This window comes from Lithobates pipiens, unplaced genomic scaffold (genome assembly GCF_037356315.1).
Source record: "Lithobates pipiens isolate NorthernLeopardFrog02 unplaced genomic scaffold, aLitPip1_a1.2 Scaffold_8, whole genome shotgun sequence".
Lineage (NCBI taxonomy): Eukaryota > Metazoa > Chordata > Amphibia > Anura > Ranidae > Lithobates > Lithobates pipiens.
This window is the reverse complement of record NW_027507903.1, coordinates 564,432,957-564,448,527: the sequence shown is the minus strand read 5'-3', so window position 1 is coordinate 564,448,527 and position 15,571 is coordinate 564,432,957. Positions and strand designations below refer to the sequence as shown.

General features: G+C 45.7%; 1 protein-coding gene across 4 annotated transcripts in view; it reads right to left on the bottom strand.

Moving 5' to 3' along the window:
- The window catches only part of LOC143960998 (serine/threonine-protein kinase N1-like), a 189,785-nt gene that overhangs the window by 67,913 nt on the left and 106,301 nt on the right, over positions 1-15,571 (bottom strand). For all 4 annotated transcript variants that reach the window (XM_077470094.1, XM_077470093.1, XM_077470092.1 and 1 more), the window contains exons 8-10: positions 12,806-12,915; positions 5,730-5,873; positions 2,473-2,548 (exon numbers count right to left, since the gene is read on the bottom strand). In XM_077470094.1, the coding sequence (XP_077326220.1) occupies positions 2,473-2,548; positions 5,730-5,873; positions 12,806-12,915 (330 nt within the window). The remainder of the gene's footprint in view (positions 1-2,472; positions 2,549-5,729; positions 5,874-12,805; positions 12,916-15,571) is intronic.

Sequence of the window (15,571 nt, the reverse complement as noted above, 5' to 3'; positions counted from 1 at the left end):
GGTTAGGGGGGTACATTAGAACTAAAGGGGGCTAACTCTAACTGCCCTAACAGTTATTACAGTCACAAATGACACCAATGCAAAAAAAAAATAAAAAATTACATTGGTGTCACTGTGACTGGGGGGCAGGGGTAATTGGGGGGGTGATCGGGGGGTAAAGGGGGGGTGTGAGTGTGCCTGGCATGTTCTACTGTGTGTGTAGAGTGTTGGTGCAACTCACCGATCCGCTCTCCTCCGTGTCGGAATGAAAAATACCGACACGGAGGAGAGAATACATCACTTCCTCTCCTGTGTTTACATTACAGGAGAGGAAGTGATGTCACCGGGGATTTCTATTCGTCGGGAGCGATCGCGAGGGGGTGGCCATGAATGAATGGCCGCCCCCTCGTCCCGGATCGCTCCCGGACGAAAACCGACCGCCGCAGGCACCGGGCGGGGGCCCGATCGGGCCCCCGACCCGCGGGAGGCAAGGGACGTACATGTATGTCCTTATGCCTGCCCGTGCCATTCTGCCGACGTACATCGGCGTGCGGCGGTCGGCAACTGGTTAATTAGTTATGTTCCATTCATTTAGATGCAGCATTCGTCATTTCAGATAATTCGTAACTTCAGATAAATTCGTATTTGTTATGTTTCATAATTATAATAATTTCCTTTCAGCCAAATTTGAAAGAAAATTCCAATACCTATAATTTAACAGTTACTGTATTTATTGGCCTATAACATGCACTTTTCCCCCTTAAAATCAGGGGAAAATTGTGGGTGCGTGTTATACACCGATCCCTGCTGTCTCTGAGGAAAGAGAAGGAGCGAGCGCCGCTGAATTACACAGAGCAGGAAAAATCCAATACTAGCGAGGCTGCAATGATGGGAAAGGTGAGGCTGCAGATGGGCATTGAGCAGGCTGTATTGTTGGTCAATTTAATGGCTGCAGATGGGCACTGAAAGTGGTTGTAAACCCTTACAAACCACTTTGACCTACAGGTAAGCCTAGATTAAGGCTTACCTGTAGGTCCAAGAAATATCTTCTAAACCTATACGGTTTAGGAGATATTTGCCTGAAGACAGGCACCGCTGTCTACGGCGCATGCGCCGTAGACAGCGACGCGCAGGCGCACTGAGCGCGGCATTTCCAACAATGGATCTGCCGCGCGTGTCGGCTCCCGTGCGCATGCGTGGGAGTGACGTCATCGTGGCTCCGCCGAATGACAGCGGCGGAGCTGCGAGACGCCACCAGCAAGATGGATGCGGCGGACTACAGGGGACAGCGGCGACTTCGCTGGCTCCTGTGTCAGGTAAGTGACACATAATGGGCTACTATGTGATGCATAGTAGTCCATTATGCTTTGCCTTTGCAGGGAATGAAAGAGGAAGTAAACCCATCAGGGTTTACTTCCTCTTGAACAGGCTGCATTGTTGGGCAATTTAATGGCTACAGATGGGCACAGAACAGGCTGCATTGTTGGGCAATTGAATGGCTGCAGATGGGCACTGAACAGGCTGTATTGTTCGGCAATTTAATGGCTGCAGATGGGGACTGCACAGGGTGCATTGATGGTCAATTTATAGGCTGCAGACGGGCACTGAACAGTCTGCATTGTTGGGCAATTTATTGGCTACAGATGGGCACTGAACAGGCTGCACTGTTGGGCAATTGAATGGCTGCAGATGGACACTGAACAAGCTGCATTGTTGGGCAATTGAATGGCTGCAGATGGACACTGAACAAGCTGCATTGTTGGGCAATTTAATGGCTGCAGATGGGCACTGTGCAGGGTGCATTTATGGGGAATTTATAGGCTGCAGATGGGCACTGAACAGGCTGCATTGTTGGTCAATTTATAGGCTGCAGATGGGCACTGAACAGGCTGCATTGTTGGGCAATTGAATGGCTCCAGATGGGCACTGCGCAGGGTGCATTGATGGGCAATTTAATGGCTGCAGATGGGCACTGAGCAGGGTGCATTGATGAGCTGTGACCCTAGTTTTGCTTCAAAGTTCTATATTTAAAATATAAGTTTTTTTCCTTAAACTTCCCTCCTAAAATTGGGTTGCGTGTTATCAGCCTGTGCGTGTTGTACCCCGAAAAATACAGTAATTATTATTAGTTAGTTAGTTATTTTTACTGATTTTTTTAAATTTGAGCATTTTAGTTCTTTCCAATTTTAGGATTTTTTTTCTTATTTTTGGATTTTCGTTCTTATTTTCAGATCTCAGAATTTCCAAATTTTTGGATTTTAAATTTCCGAATTTTCTAATTTTTGAATTTATGAACTTATTAAATAACGAATTTCAATCATAACGAATAACCCGAAAATCAAGAAAAAAACAAAAACGAATGAAACAAAAAAGAATAATTTCTTTGGCAGTGCACATGTCTAGTACATAGCGAATTTTACTTCTAATACATGAAAACAATTGATCTTACACAACATAAAGAGGACAGGCACAGTCCTTGAAAGGTCAACACACCTTGTTCTTTGGAGAAAATGTTCTTTTGTCGACGTAGTTTAGAAAATCTTTCAATTACTGGATTATAAAATGCTACCTGAAATTTAACATAAATGCAAGGATTACATCTATGATATTGACATTAGAACTGGTATATAATATTGAAACTAATGTTAAGATATACAGGATATATACAGTGCCTTGCGAAAGTATTCGGCCCCCTTGAACTTTTTAACCTTTTGCCACATTTCAGGCTTCAAACATAAAGATATAAAATTTTTATTTTTTGTGAAGAATCACCAACAAGTGGGACACAATTGTGAAGTGGAACGAAATCTATTGGATTTTTGAAACTTTTTTAACTAATAAAAAAATGAAAAGTGGGGCGTGCAAAATTATTCGGCCCCCTTGCGTTAATACTTTGTAGAGTCACCTTTTGCTGCGATTACAGCTGCAAGTCACTTGGGGTATGTCTCTATCAGTTTTGCACATCGAGAGACTGAAATTCTTGCCTATTCTTCCTTGCAAAACAGCTCGAGCTCAGTGAGGTTGGATGGAGAGCGTTTGTGAACAGCAGTTTTCAGCTCTTTCCACAGATTCTCCATTGGATTCAGGTCTGGACTTTGACTTGGCCATTCTAACACCTGAATACGTTTATTTGTGAACCATTCCTTTGTAGATTTTGCTGTATGTTTGGGATCATTGTCTTGTTGGAAGATAAATCTCCGTCCCAGTTTCAGGTATTTTGCAGACTCCAACAGGTTTTCATCCAGAATGGTCCTGTATTTGGCTGCATCCATCTTCCCCTCAATTTTAACCATCTTCCCTGTCCCTGCTGAAGAAAAGCAGGCCCAAACCATGATGCTGCCACCACCATGTTTGACAGTGGGGATGGTGTGTTGAGGGTGATGAGCTGTGTTGCTTTTACGCCAAACATATCGTTTTGCATTGTGGGCAAAAAGTTGGATTTTGGTTTCATCTGACCAGAGCACCTTCTTCCACATGTTTGGTGTGTCTCCCAGGTGGCTTGTGGCAAACTTTAGACGAGACTTTTTATGGATATCTTTGAGAAATGTCTTTCTTCTTGCCACTCTTCCATAAAGGCCAGATTTGTGCAGTGTACGACTGATTGTTGTCCTATGGACAGACTCTCCCACCTCAGCTGTAGTTCTCTGCAGTTCATTCAGAGTGATCATGGGCCTCTTGGCTGCATCTCTGATCAGTCTTCTCCTTGTCGGACCTGAAAATTTAGAGGGACGGCCAGGTCTTGGTAGATTTGCAGTGGTCTGATACTCCTTTCATTTCAAAATGATCACTTGCACAGTGCTCCTTGGGATGTTTAAAGCTTGGGAAATCTTTTTTTATCCAAATCCGGCTTTAAACTTCTCCACAACAGTATTACGGACCTGCCTGGTGTGTTCCTTGGTCTTCATGATGCTCTCTGCGCTTTCAACAGAACCCTGAGACTATCACAGAGCAGGTGCATTTATACAGAGACTTGATTACACACAGGTGGATCCTATTTATCACCATCAGTCATTTAGGACAACATTGGATCATTCAGAGATCCTCGCTGAACTTCTGGAGTGAGTTTGCTGCACTGAAAGTAAAGGGGCCGAATAATTTTGCACGCACCACTTTTTAGTTTTTTATTTGCTAAAAAAGTTTAAAATATCCAATAGATTTCGTTCCACTTCACAATTGTGTCCCACTTGTTGGTGATTCTTCACAAAAAATTTAAATTTTATATCTTTATGTTTGAAGCCTGAAATGTGGCAAAAGGTTGAAAAGTTCAAGGGGGCCGAATACTTTCGCAAGGCACTGTATGTGTGTATATTGCCATTTACTGTACTGTAATTGTTACCTCAATGTATAGGTGGAAGGAACAAAGTGATGAACCTAGCAGTAATGTACTACTAGTGATGAACCTAGCAGTAATGAAGTCTGCAGAGAGGTCTAAGGAAGTTTTCTGTGTGTTTTCTGGAAGTTTAAGTATGAGGGCCACATCTAGTATTTTACAAATATTTGCGGGCCAAAAAATGTCCAGCTTAATACATGAATTAATACAATTAAAATTAATTAATACATTTTTTAATCAGCATGATATGATTCAGGGAAAAAAACCTCAGTAAACAAATCAAAGAAATTACATATAAATTTGAGCTATTAATAAGCCAAACAAAAAAGAAAAGAGCACTTTTCTCATCAAAGCCTCCACTTACTCCAGGGTCCTCTTCAGAGTCTCCTTTCATTAGGGTCCCATCAGAGTCCCCTCTTACATTAGGGTCCCCACCAAAGTCCCTCCTTACATCAGGGCCCCCCCCTTATTTCAGGGTTCCCATCTCCATTACATCAGAGTCTCTTACTGCAGGGAGATAGGGGAGAAGCAGAGACTGTACACATCAACTGATGGGGGGGGGGAGAAGCAGGGACTGTACACATCAACTGATGGGGGGGGGGAGAAGCAGGGACTGTACACATCAACTGATGGGGGGGGAGAAGCAGGGACTGTACACATCAACTGATGGGGGGGAGAAGCAGGGACTGTACACATCAACTGATGGGGGGGATAAGCAGAGACTGTGCACATCAGCTGTAGGGGGAAGAAGCAGGGACTGTACACATCAGCTGCAGGGGGAGAAGCAGAGACTGTGCACATCAGCTGTAGGGGGAGAAGCAGAGACTGTACACATCAGCTGTAGGGGGGAGAAGCAGGGACTGTACACATCAGCTGTAGGGGGGAGAAGCAGGGACTGTACACATCAGCTGTAGGGGGGAGAAGCAGGGACTGTACACATCAGCTGTAGGGGGGAGAAGCAGAGACTGTACACATCAGCTGTAGGGGGGAGAAGCAGAGACTGTGCACATCAGCTGTAGGAGGGAGAAGCAGAGACAGTACACATCAGCGGTAGGGGGGAGAAGCAGAGACTGTACACATCAGCTGTTGGGGGGGATAAGAAGAGACTGTGCACATCATCTGGGCCACATGTAGCCTCTGGGCCATAGTTTGGAGACCCCTGCACTAGAAAGAAATTGAGAAACAAAATTGCAAGAGGGACACTAAGAGAAATAAAAAGCTGACATTGGTTCTAGCCATCCCCTACTCTGTGTTGCTGTTGGAGATTGTTCCTCACTCGCTGTCTGAGGAACCTGTCGTCAATGGAACAGCGGCCCAACGGAGGTGTTAATTATTCCCCAACCTATCCCCAAGATTTTTTTTGCCTGGACGTACACGTTAAATAAAGAGCACCTGTAAAACTTCATTAAGATGTCTGTACCTCACATAGTAGCATTCCCTGAGGTTCCAGCTCCAGAAAGGTTTCATGTCTCTGGTCATCCAGAAATTCTTCCAGCTTCACATATTTAATGGCGCAAAGGGAGCGAAAATCTTTCCTGTACACAGAAACCTGCAGCTCTCGTGCCTGGACACATAGAAAGGGATCACAAACCAATCAGTATGCTGCATTACAGATAATGTGAATTATATGATGGCAGATCAACAGCCTTGGGGTTCAGACATGGCCCACTTTGAACCTGAACTGTCCAGAAACAAATTCTTTTAGTCCCTTTTCAACATAACTTTAGTACTTATACTTGCTTGTTAACAAAAGTAATATATTTTACACATATACTGTGCTGGAGACCCCCTCTGTACTGTTGTATATTGTCCTGCCCAAGTGCACCTTTTCTCTTTTTGCTAGTTTTAAACAGATTAGAGCGGCTGCCATTGTTAAAGTATTCAGCTGCCTTGCAAAGGTAAGTTTTGGGTTTCTTGTGTGTTGCTGTACCTTTAAGGGTGAAAGCCTCCTCCCTGTTTGTGCATTGCTATATATACATAATATCCCATGGTTGGTACCTTAACATAGCAGTGTGACTTCCTATAAACAGACAACATTTGTGGCTTCTAGCATTCTGTCAGCAGTCAGCCTTTTCACTCAGCAGCAGGGAGTCAGGCCGCGTACACACGGGCGGACTGTCTGCCCAACTTAGTCCGCCGAAACACATTTCAGCGGACAGTCCGCTCGTGTGTGGGCTTCAGCGGACTTTTTCAGCAGACAGTCTGGGGGACTAAGTCTTTCGGAATGTTGGAAAGACTGTCCGTCGGACTCGCATTTCAGCGGACAGTCCGCCCGTGTGTGTGCCAGTCCGCCCTACTTTTGAAATGAGCGGACTTTTCCCGCCCGGAGAAAAGTCCGCTCATTTCGAGCGGGTATCCAGGTAGGCGGGGCCCGCGACGGAGACGTCGCTGGCCCCGCCGCCTGGTATGGACTTAAAGGGGAACCCCAACGCCGAAAAAAATCGGCGTGGGGGTGCCCCCCAAGTCCACAACAGACCCTTGTCCGAGCACGCTACCCGGCCGGCCAGGAAAGGGGGGCGAGCGAGCGCCCCCCTCCTGAGCCGTATCAGGCTGCGTGCCCTCAACATGGGGGGGTGCCTTGGGGAAGGGGGGACCGCGCGGCCTCCCCACCCCAAAGCACCTTGTCCCCATGTTGATGAGGACAAAGGCCTCTTCCCGACAACCCTGGCCGTTGGTTGTCGGGGTCTGCGGGCGGGGGGCTTATCGGAATCCGGGAGCCCCCTTTAATAAGGGGGCCCCCGGATACCGGCCCCCCACCCTATGTGAATGAGTATGGGGTACAATGTACCCCTACCCATTCACCTGTGAAAAAAAGTACAAAAAAAACACAACACAGGGTTAAAATATTTTATTGCACAGCTCCGGGGGTCTTCCGTCTTCGGGGGTCTTCTCGCCGGACTCCTCCGCTATCTTCTTGTAGCTCTTTTACTAGCAGAGGAGTCCGGCTTTCTTCCGCGCCGCCGGCCTCTTCTCCCGACTTCGGGGGTCTTGTCCCCCTCTTCGGTTCTTCTGCCGGGCCACCGCGCCTTCTTATAGCTCTTTTACAGGCGGTGGCCCGGTCTTCTGTCGCCGCCGTCGCCTTCCGTTCTTCTTCTTCTTCTCCAGGAGATGTTGCCTCGACGATCTCTCCGGCCGGAATGCCAGAGCCGCGCTGCGCGGCCACTTATATAGTGACAATGGGGCGGTGTCACATGGTATATGTCACATGGGCTGGTCACATGGGTTGATGTCACATGGGGACTATGACATCGTAAGGGGGCGGGGTCACCATGTGACACCAACCCATGTGACATAAAGCCATGTGACACTGCCCCATTGTCACTATATAAGTGGCCGCGCAGCGCGGCTCTGGCATTCCGGCCAGGGAGATCGTCGAGGCAACATCTCCTGGAGAAGAAGAAGAAGAAGAAGAAGAAGAAGAAGAAGAAGAAGAAGAAGAAGAAGAAGAAGAACGGAAGGCGGCGGCGACAGAAGACCGGGCCACCGCCTGTAAAAGAGCTATAAGAAGGCGCGGTGGCCCGGCAGAAGAACCGAAGAGGGGGACAAGACCCCCGAAGTCGGGAGAAGAGGCCGGCGGGGAGGAAGAAAGCCGGACTCCTCCGCTAGCAAAAGAGCTACAAGAAGATAGCGGAGGAGTCCGGCGAGAAGACCCCCGAAGACGGAAGACCCCCGGAGCTGTGCAATAAAATATTTTAACCCTGTGTTGTGTTGTTTTTGTACTTTTTTTCACAGGTGAATGGGTAGGGGTACATTGTACCCCATACTCATTCACATAGGGTGGGGGGCCGGTATCCGGGGGCCCCCTTATTAAAGAGGGCTCCCGGATTCCGATAAGCCCCCCGCCCGCAGACCCCGACAACCAACGGCCAGGGTTGTCGGGAAGAGGCCCTTGTCCTCATCAACATGGGGACAAGGTGCTTTGGGGTGGGGGGGGCGCGCGGTCCCCCCTTCCCCAAGGCACCCCCCCATGTTGAGGGCATGCGGCCTGGTACGGCTCAGGAGGGGGGCGCTCGCTCGCCCCCCTTTCCTGGCCGGCCGGGTAGCGTGCTCGGACAAGGGTCTGTTGTGGACTTGGGGGGACCCCCACGCCGATTTTTTTCGGCGTTGGGGTTCCCCTTTAAGTCCATTCCAGGCGGCGGGGCCAGCGACGTCTCCTTCGCGGGCCCCGCCTACCTGGAGACGCGCTCGAAATGAGCGGACTTTCCTCTGCGTGTGTGGGCGAGTCCGTTCATTTAAAAAGTAGGGCGGATTGTATGGCGGACTTAGTCCGCCGTATTAGTCCGCTCAAAAAGTGCCGTGTGTGGGCAAGTCCGTTCATTCGAAAGTATGACGGACTGTCTGTCGGATTGTCTGACGGACTTAGTTGGCCAGACAATCCGCCACGTGTGTACGCGGCCTAAGAAAGAACCCTAAGCATAAGTCAGCTTACATATGGTATATAAAGGCCTGTGCACAGCTGAGATTTAGGCTGTAGACACATGAGCATAATAAAATACACCCATCTACTCATACTGCATCCTTCTGACAGGAGCTGACAGAAAAATCCATTGTAAAAATGCTAGTTTGGCATGTAATTATGAAAATATTAATTTATTCTAACCATCAGAATAAGTTTAGGCCCATGAGTGCATGTTTTTCACATGTTTCTGCACATATTTGCATGCCAGTAAGCACGGACTATATCTGAACGCAGTTTTGGGGCTTTTTTTTATGCTACCGAGAGTTGCTCTAAAAGAGGAATCTAAATGCAACAATGTACAGTACATTGGCTGAAATAAGGATGCATTCAGAGACATTTAAATATTGACCTAATAATGAGGTCTGGCCACCAGATAAAATGTGGCCCAAGTAATGGGTGCTTTATCCCACAACCAAAACGCTACAAAGCCTCCAAGCCTCTGAGCTTCAGAACATGACTTCCTGAGATCTGAGAAAACAAAAAAGCCGTTTTCTACAAAACAGACACACAGTGGGGTTTATTTACTGAAGGCAAATCCACTTTGCACTACAAGTGCACTTGGAAGTGCAGTCGCTGCAAGGGAAATAAAAAACAGTATTTTTGCCTGTACATGATTGGATGATAAAATCAGCAGAGCTTCCCCTCATTTCTAATCTTCCCCTCAGATCTACAGCGACTGCACTTCCAAGTGCACTTGTAGTGCAAAGTGGATTTGCCTTTAGTAAATAAACCCCATTGTGTAGGTGAGAACCCTAGGTGATACACACCATCCACAATCCCGCCAACCATTGCCACACTATATATATATATATATTATCTCACAAAAGTGAGTACACCCCTCACACATTTTTGTAAATATTTTATTATATCTTTTCATGTGACAACACTGAAGAAATGACACTTTTCTACAATGTAAAGTAGTGAGTGTACAGCTTGTATTACAGTGTAAATTTGCTGTTCCCTCAAAATAACTCAATACACAGCCATTAATGTCTAAACTGCTGGCAAAAAAGTGAGTACACCCCTGAGTGAAAATGTCCAAATTGCCAAATTGGGCCCAATTAGCCATTTTCCTTCCCCGATGTCATGTGACTCGTTCGTGTTACAAGGTCTCAGGTGTGAATGGGGAGCAGGTGTGTTAAATTTGGTGTTATCGCTCTCACACGCTCTTACTGATCACTGGAAGTTCAACATGGCAGCTCATGGCAAAGAACTCTCTGAGGATCTGAAAAAAAGAATTGTTGCTCTACATAAAGATGGCCTAAGCTATAATAAGATTGCCAAGACCCTGAAACTAAGCTGCAGTATGGTGGCCAAGACTATACAACAGTTTAAAAGGACAGGTTCCACTCAGAACAGGCCTCGCCATGGTTGACCAAAGAAGTTGAGTGCACGTGTATAGCGTCATATCCAGAGGTTTTCTTTGATAAATAGACGTATGAGTGCTGCCAGTATTGCTGCAGAGGTTGAAGGGGTGGGGGGGTCAGCCTGTCAGTGCTCAGACCATATGCCGCACACTGCATCAAATTGGTCTGCATGGCTGTAATCACAGAAGGAAGCCTCTTCTAAAGATGGTCTGGGGCTGTGTGAGTGCTGCCGGAACTGGGGAGCTACAGTTCATTAAGGGAATCATGAATGCCAACATGTACTGTGACATACTGAAGCAGAGCATGAGCTCCTCCTTTCACAGAATGGGCCGCAGGGCAGTATTCCAACATGATAACGACCCCAATCACACCCCCAAGATGACCACTGCCTTGCTAAAGGTGAGGGTAAAGGTGATGGACTGGCCAAGCATGTCTCCAGACCTAAACCCTATTGAGCATCTGTGGGGCATCCTCAAACAGAAGGTGAAGATGTGCAAGGTCTCTAACATCCACCAGCTCTGTGGAGTGGAGGAGTGGAAGAGGACTCCAGTGGCAACCTGTGAAGCTCTGGTGAGCTCCATGCCCAAGAGGGTTAAGGTAGTGCTGGAAAATAATGGCAGCCACACAAAACATTGACACTTTGGGCCCAAATTTAACACACCTGCTCCTCATTCATACCTGAGACCTTGTAACACTAACGAGTCACATGACAGGAAAATGGCTAATTGGGCCCAATTTGGACATTTTCACTTAGGGGTGTACTCACTTTTGTTGCCAGCAGTTTAGACATTAATTGCTGTGTGCTGAGTTATTTTGAGGGGACAGCAAATTTACACTGTTATACAAGCTGTACACTCACTACTTTACATTGTCGCAAAGTGTAATTTCTTCAGTGTTGTCACATGAAAAGATATAATAAGTATTTACAAGAATGTGAGGGGTGTATTCACTTTTGTGAGATACTGTGTTTGTATATATATATATATATATATATATATATATATATATATATATGTGTGTGTGTGTGTGTGTGTGTGTGTGGCGGTGAGCTCCTGAAGAGCACGCGCTATGTGTTTTCACAATTAAACTCTACCTAAACTGCAGTTAGGTTTGGGTATTATTTGTCTAAATTTGACTTCTGTATCAGTCTGACTGGACTGTGAGATGTTCAGCCTGGCCACAGGGGGCACAGTCTCTTCTGGCAGGCGTGGAACTAGGGTTTAGTCAGGTGTTTAAATTACTCTCTCCCTTGGAGTCAGGTCAGTGGGAGTGGCCCTCTCGCTGTGCCCTCTGGGAGAGGGTATTTAAGATGCGGACGTCATGTGGTTGGGGTTCCGGTCCAGTTTGATGTGCTGACTACTTGGTCCTGGTCCTCCTGACCAGCCCCCAGGAAGGCTATGGCCTGGGGTGCGGATCCACCTGACTGTAATGCCTCAGGGCTGTCTAGCCCAGGGCAAGGAAACTAAAGGAGGATTCTGAGGTGGTTGGGTGCCGTCTCCGGTTCAGGAGAGACCCATTGTACTTTGAGCATTCTAGGGGAGGACTCTTTAGAAGAACACCACGTACGAGTTGGTTTTCTTAACAAAAGCCTGGAAGGGCTGAAGTTACTGAAAGAATACGGTCTTGTGGATATCGCCAAGCAGGCTGAAAGATCCAGGTATCCTACAAGTGTTCTAAAGCTTAGTTTCCCTACATGTTCTGCAACAACATCTGTGACAAAGACTTTGTTCCTGAGTAAGCACCTTGTTGGCTGCTAGGCCTTGTGAGAGAGGGACTGTCCAATCTGAGTGATCATCCAGCTGTGAATGGCTATTCTCTGGATGCAGTCAAAGTAAGCAAGTTCTTTAACGTTTTTTTTGGACTTTGACATTGAGAGTATCTGAACTTCCCTTTCCAACCCTGAGTTTTCAAATAAAATCCATTCAAGTGGATCTATTGTCAGTCTCAAGTTACTGGGTCATCTACCACGGGACATCCCCTAGACGTGTGACAAGGAGAACGGAAGGTAATGGTAAGCCCAAAAATAACCAGCAGCTCCTTCGGGGGTTAGTGCTATATATATATATATAGTATATCACAGTATATCATCCTCCTAGTTAGGTGCTAATGGGGGTAGGTACATTCTGTTATTTTCACTGTATTCCAGTAGGTTCTGGAACATAGTGGGATGAAAGGGGCAGATCCTGGGCTCATTAATCATAAATGGTCTGGGGCCTAGCACACCAGGGTCCTTTGCCTGTTGGAGAGTGATCCAGCCTAGAGGGGCTATCTTCCCTCCAGGGTGATCCAGTGGAGTCTGCTGGAGGTTCTGCAATGCTATCCTAATCTATGGTTGCACGTGGTAGGCTTTAACGTGTACAGATCGTGTAGCTGCTTTGCACTGGGAGCACACTCAATCGGTGCCCACAGCACTGTGTCCACACTGTCACCAACAGCACCCATTAACTGTTTGCAGTCGGGAGCCAGTAGGACTGGCTTTAGATCACGTCATCAACGTGACACCCAATTTTAGTGATTGTATGACCAAAAAGTCCAGGAAGGAATACTCAAATCAATCTATCTATCTATCTATCTATCTATCTATCTATCTATCTATTTATCTATCTCTGTCCTATCTTATCTTCACATGATGTTTTGTGAGGTTATTCCATCGCCATCAGTGGTTCTCACCCTTTCAAGCTTTAGTTTGAAAACCTGATCCCACGTGTCCCGACCTTCTGTCTTCCAAGAAGTCTGTCCCACCACAACGTTGTCCAGCCGTAACACAACACTGATTTCACCTGCAGGTACCAAAGATACAAAACACACAAAATAACTTTTGAGATAAACGTATTCCCTGCTGCCCCCAACAACCAATCAGATTCAAAATACCATTCTTACAGGACACATTTACTGTAAATATGGAAAGGAGAATGTTACTAGCTGCTGTGGACTAGAACAAATTACCCCACATGCAGCTTTGTGCATTTTAAAATGTTTTATTGCTTAGTGTGTAATTTGACTTGTTACAAAATCATTTCTTTCCTTCCTGTTTTGTCACTGCCGATGCATGAACTATTTATAAACAGTCGTCTGCACAAGATCTGTGGACATTATGGCGTTAAAGATGTTAAAAAATGGCAACTCCAATGGTGGCCATACATGTTTTGATTTGAGATTGATCTAGGAATGAGTGATAATGAACAAGAGATTCATCATTCATTAAAATATCATACGATTGAACACACTGGGGATTATTTACGAAAGGCAAATCCACTTTCCACCGAAAGTGCACTTGGAAGTTCATTAGCTCTAAATCTAAGGTGTAGATCTGAATTGAGGGGAAGCTCTGCTGATTTTATCATCCAATCATGTGCAAGCTAAAATGCTGTTTTTTATTTTCCTTGCATGTCCCCCCCAGATCTACAGCGACTTTACTTCCAAGTGCACTTGCAGTGCAAAAGTGGATTTTCCTTTCTTAAATAACCCCCATTGCTTCATTCTTTACGATAAACTGAAAATATTGCAGTTGAATAAGTGTCATAGGTGTAAAGCTGGTCATACACTAGTAGAATTTTATTTGAAAATGTTTAATAAAAAGCAATAGTAAAGTCAGCTTTTTAAAATGTATACCTACAGGTTACCTATAGGTACAAAAAAACTAAGAAAATGCGCCTCTAAGTGTAGAATTAAAAGCTGTTTAATTTCCCCAAAAAGGGTTAAAAACACTTACAAGATATGTAACAATGTTATAGAGATGGGTGGGTGCCATCTTCCCCTCATTTGTCTTCATACCCAGCAAGGGGAAACATCCGATCGCCTCCACTGCTGCCAACAGATCTGGCAAGCGGCGAAGGGCACCAGTAAGCAGCGGGAGGGGGCCCTCTCTCGCCGCCAATAAAAGTGATCTTACCTGTGAATCCATTGCAGAGACTACTCTTATCAGAAAGCAGGCCGCCCGCTGAAGAAGAGGATACTGGGGTTATGGCAGCTAGTTGCTGCCAAAACAACGATATTCCTCTTCAAAGTTAGGACATATATTGGCGAGCAGCAGTGAGTAAGTGGTTAACCACTTGTGGACCGCCCACTGTACATATACTGCAGCAGGGCGACTACTCTAATATGTGTACAGAAAGAAATCCATATTACTCTAATATGTGATCTGACACTTCTGAGTCTGGTGGGCGTGCACTGTCCCGAGACCCACGGCGAGATCCCAGCAGCAACGGATGTCGCGGACTCGATTTATGCCGGCATCCACCGATTACACAGGGCACAGATAGAACGGCACTCTGCCTATGTAAACAAGGCAGATTGTCATTCTGTCAGAGGGGAAGATATTGATCCTTTGTTTCTGCATAGCAGGAACACGGATCTTTGCTTTCCCCTAGTCAAAGCACCTCCCCCACACTGAGTAAGCTCAACCTAGGAAGAAACTTAGCCTTCTGATCGCCCCTGATGTTAACCCCATTCACTGCCAATGTCATTAGTACAGTGACAGTGCATATTTTTTTTAGAACTGATCACTGTATTAGTGTTACTGGTCCCCAAAAAGTGTCAGAAGTGTCAGTTAGGTGTCTGAATTGTCCACCGCAATATCCCAGTCCCGCTATGAGTTGTTGATCGCTATCATTACTAGTAAAAAAAAAATTATTAAACAAAAAAAAAGCCATAAATTTGTAAACACTATAACTCGTGCACAAAGCAGTCAATATACACTTATTGGGATTTTTTTTTTTTAACAAAAATATGTCAGATTACATATTGGTCTAAATTGATGAAGAACTTAGATATTATAATATTTTTTTTATTGGGTATGTTTTATAGCTTTTATAGTTTAATTTCAAAATTGTCGGTCTTTTTTTGTTTACAGTGCAAAAAAAAAAAACACTGCAGAGGTGATCAAATACCACCAAAAAATATTTTTGCCTCACATGAAGAAGACCAGAAGTGGCTGCTGGCTATACAAATCTATTTCTATTTTTTATCCTGCGCAGCACTCTTTGTTTTCCCTCTTTCCCCCTCTTTAGTCTTCATCTGTTTGTTTGCTAATTAATCACCATAGTGGCCCACGATGCAATATATACCCTTCCTACCACAGGGATATCCTTACTTCCATGACTAAGCCTGTGGGTGGGGCGAAACATGTCGGGGGCATGGTTTGGATGGTGTGCGGTAGCTGAGATTTGTTCTGCCATCAGAGTTTAGCCATTCAAACAGCCGGAGTCTGCAAACCCAGAAGAAAGACTGGATGAAGATTGAAGCCCTGTCAGTAGTGAAAGCCCACCACTGGAGGGCCTTATTTTAAGGTAAGTCTTTCATAATGTGCTTGCAGGGGAAAGATTTTTTTAGTTTTTTTTGTCTGCAGTTTACTACCGCATTATGACTATCCGCTGGATTTTCTAATCGTTAGGAGAGGTCAAATCGATGTACAGTTCTTCCGAACGTCCATTTCTT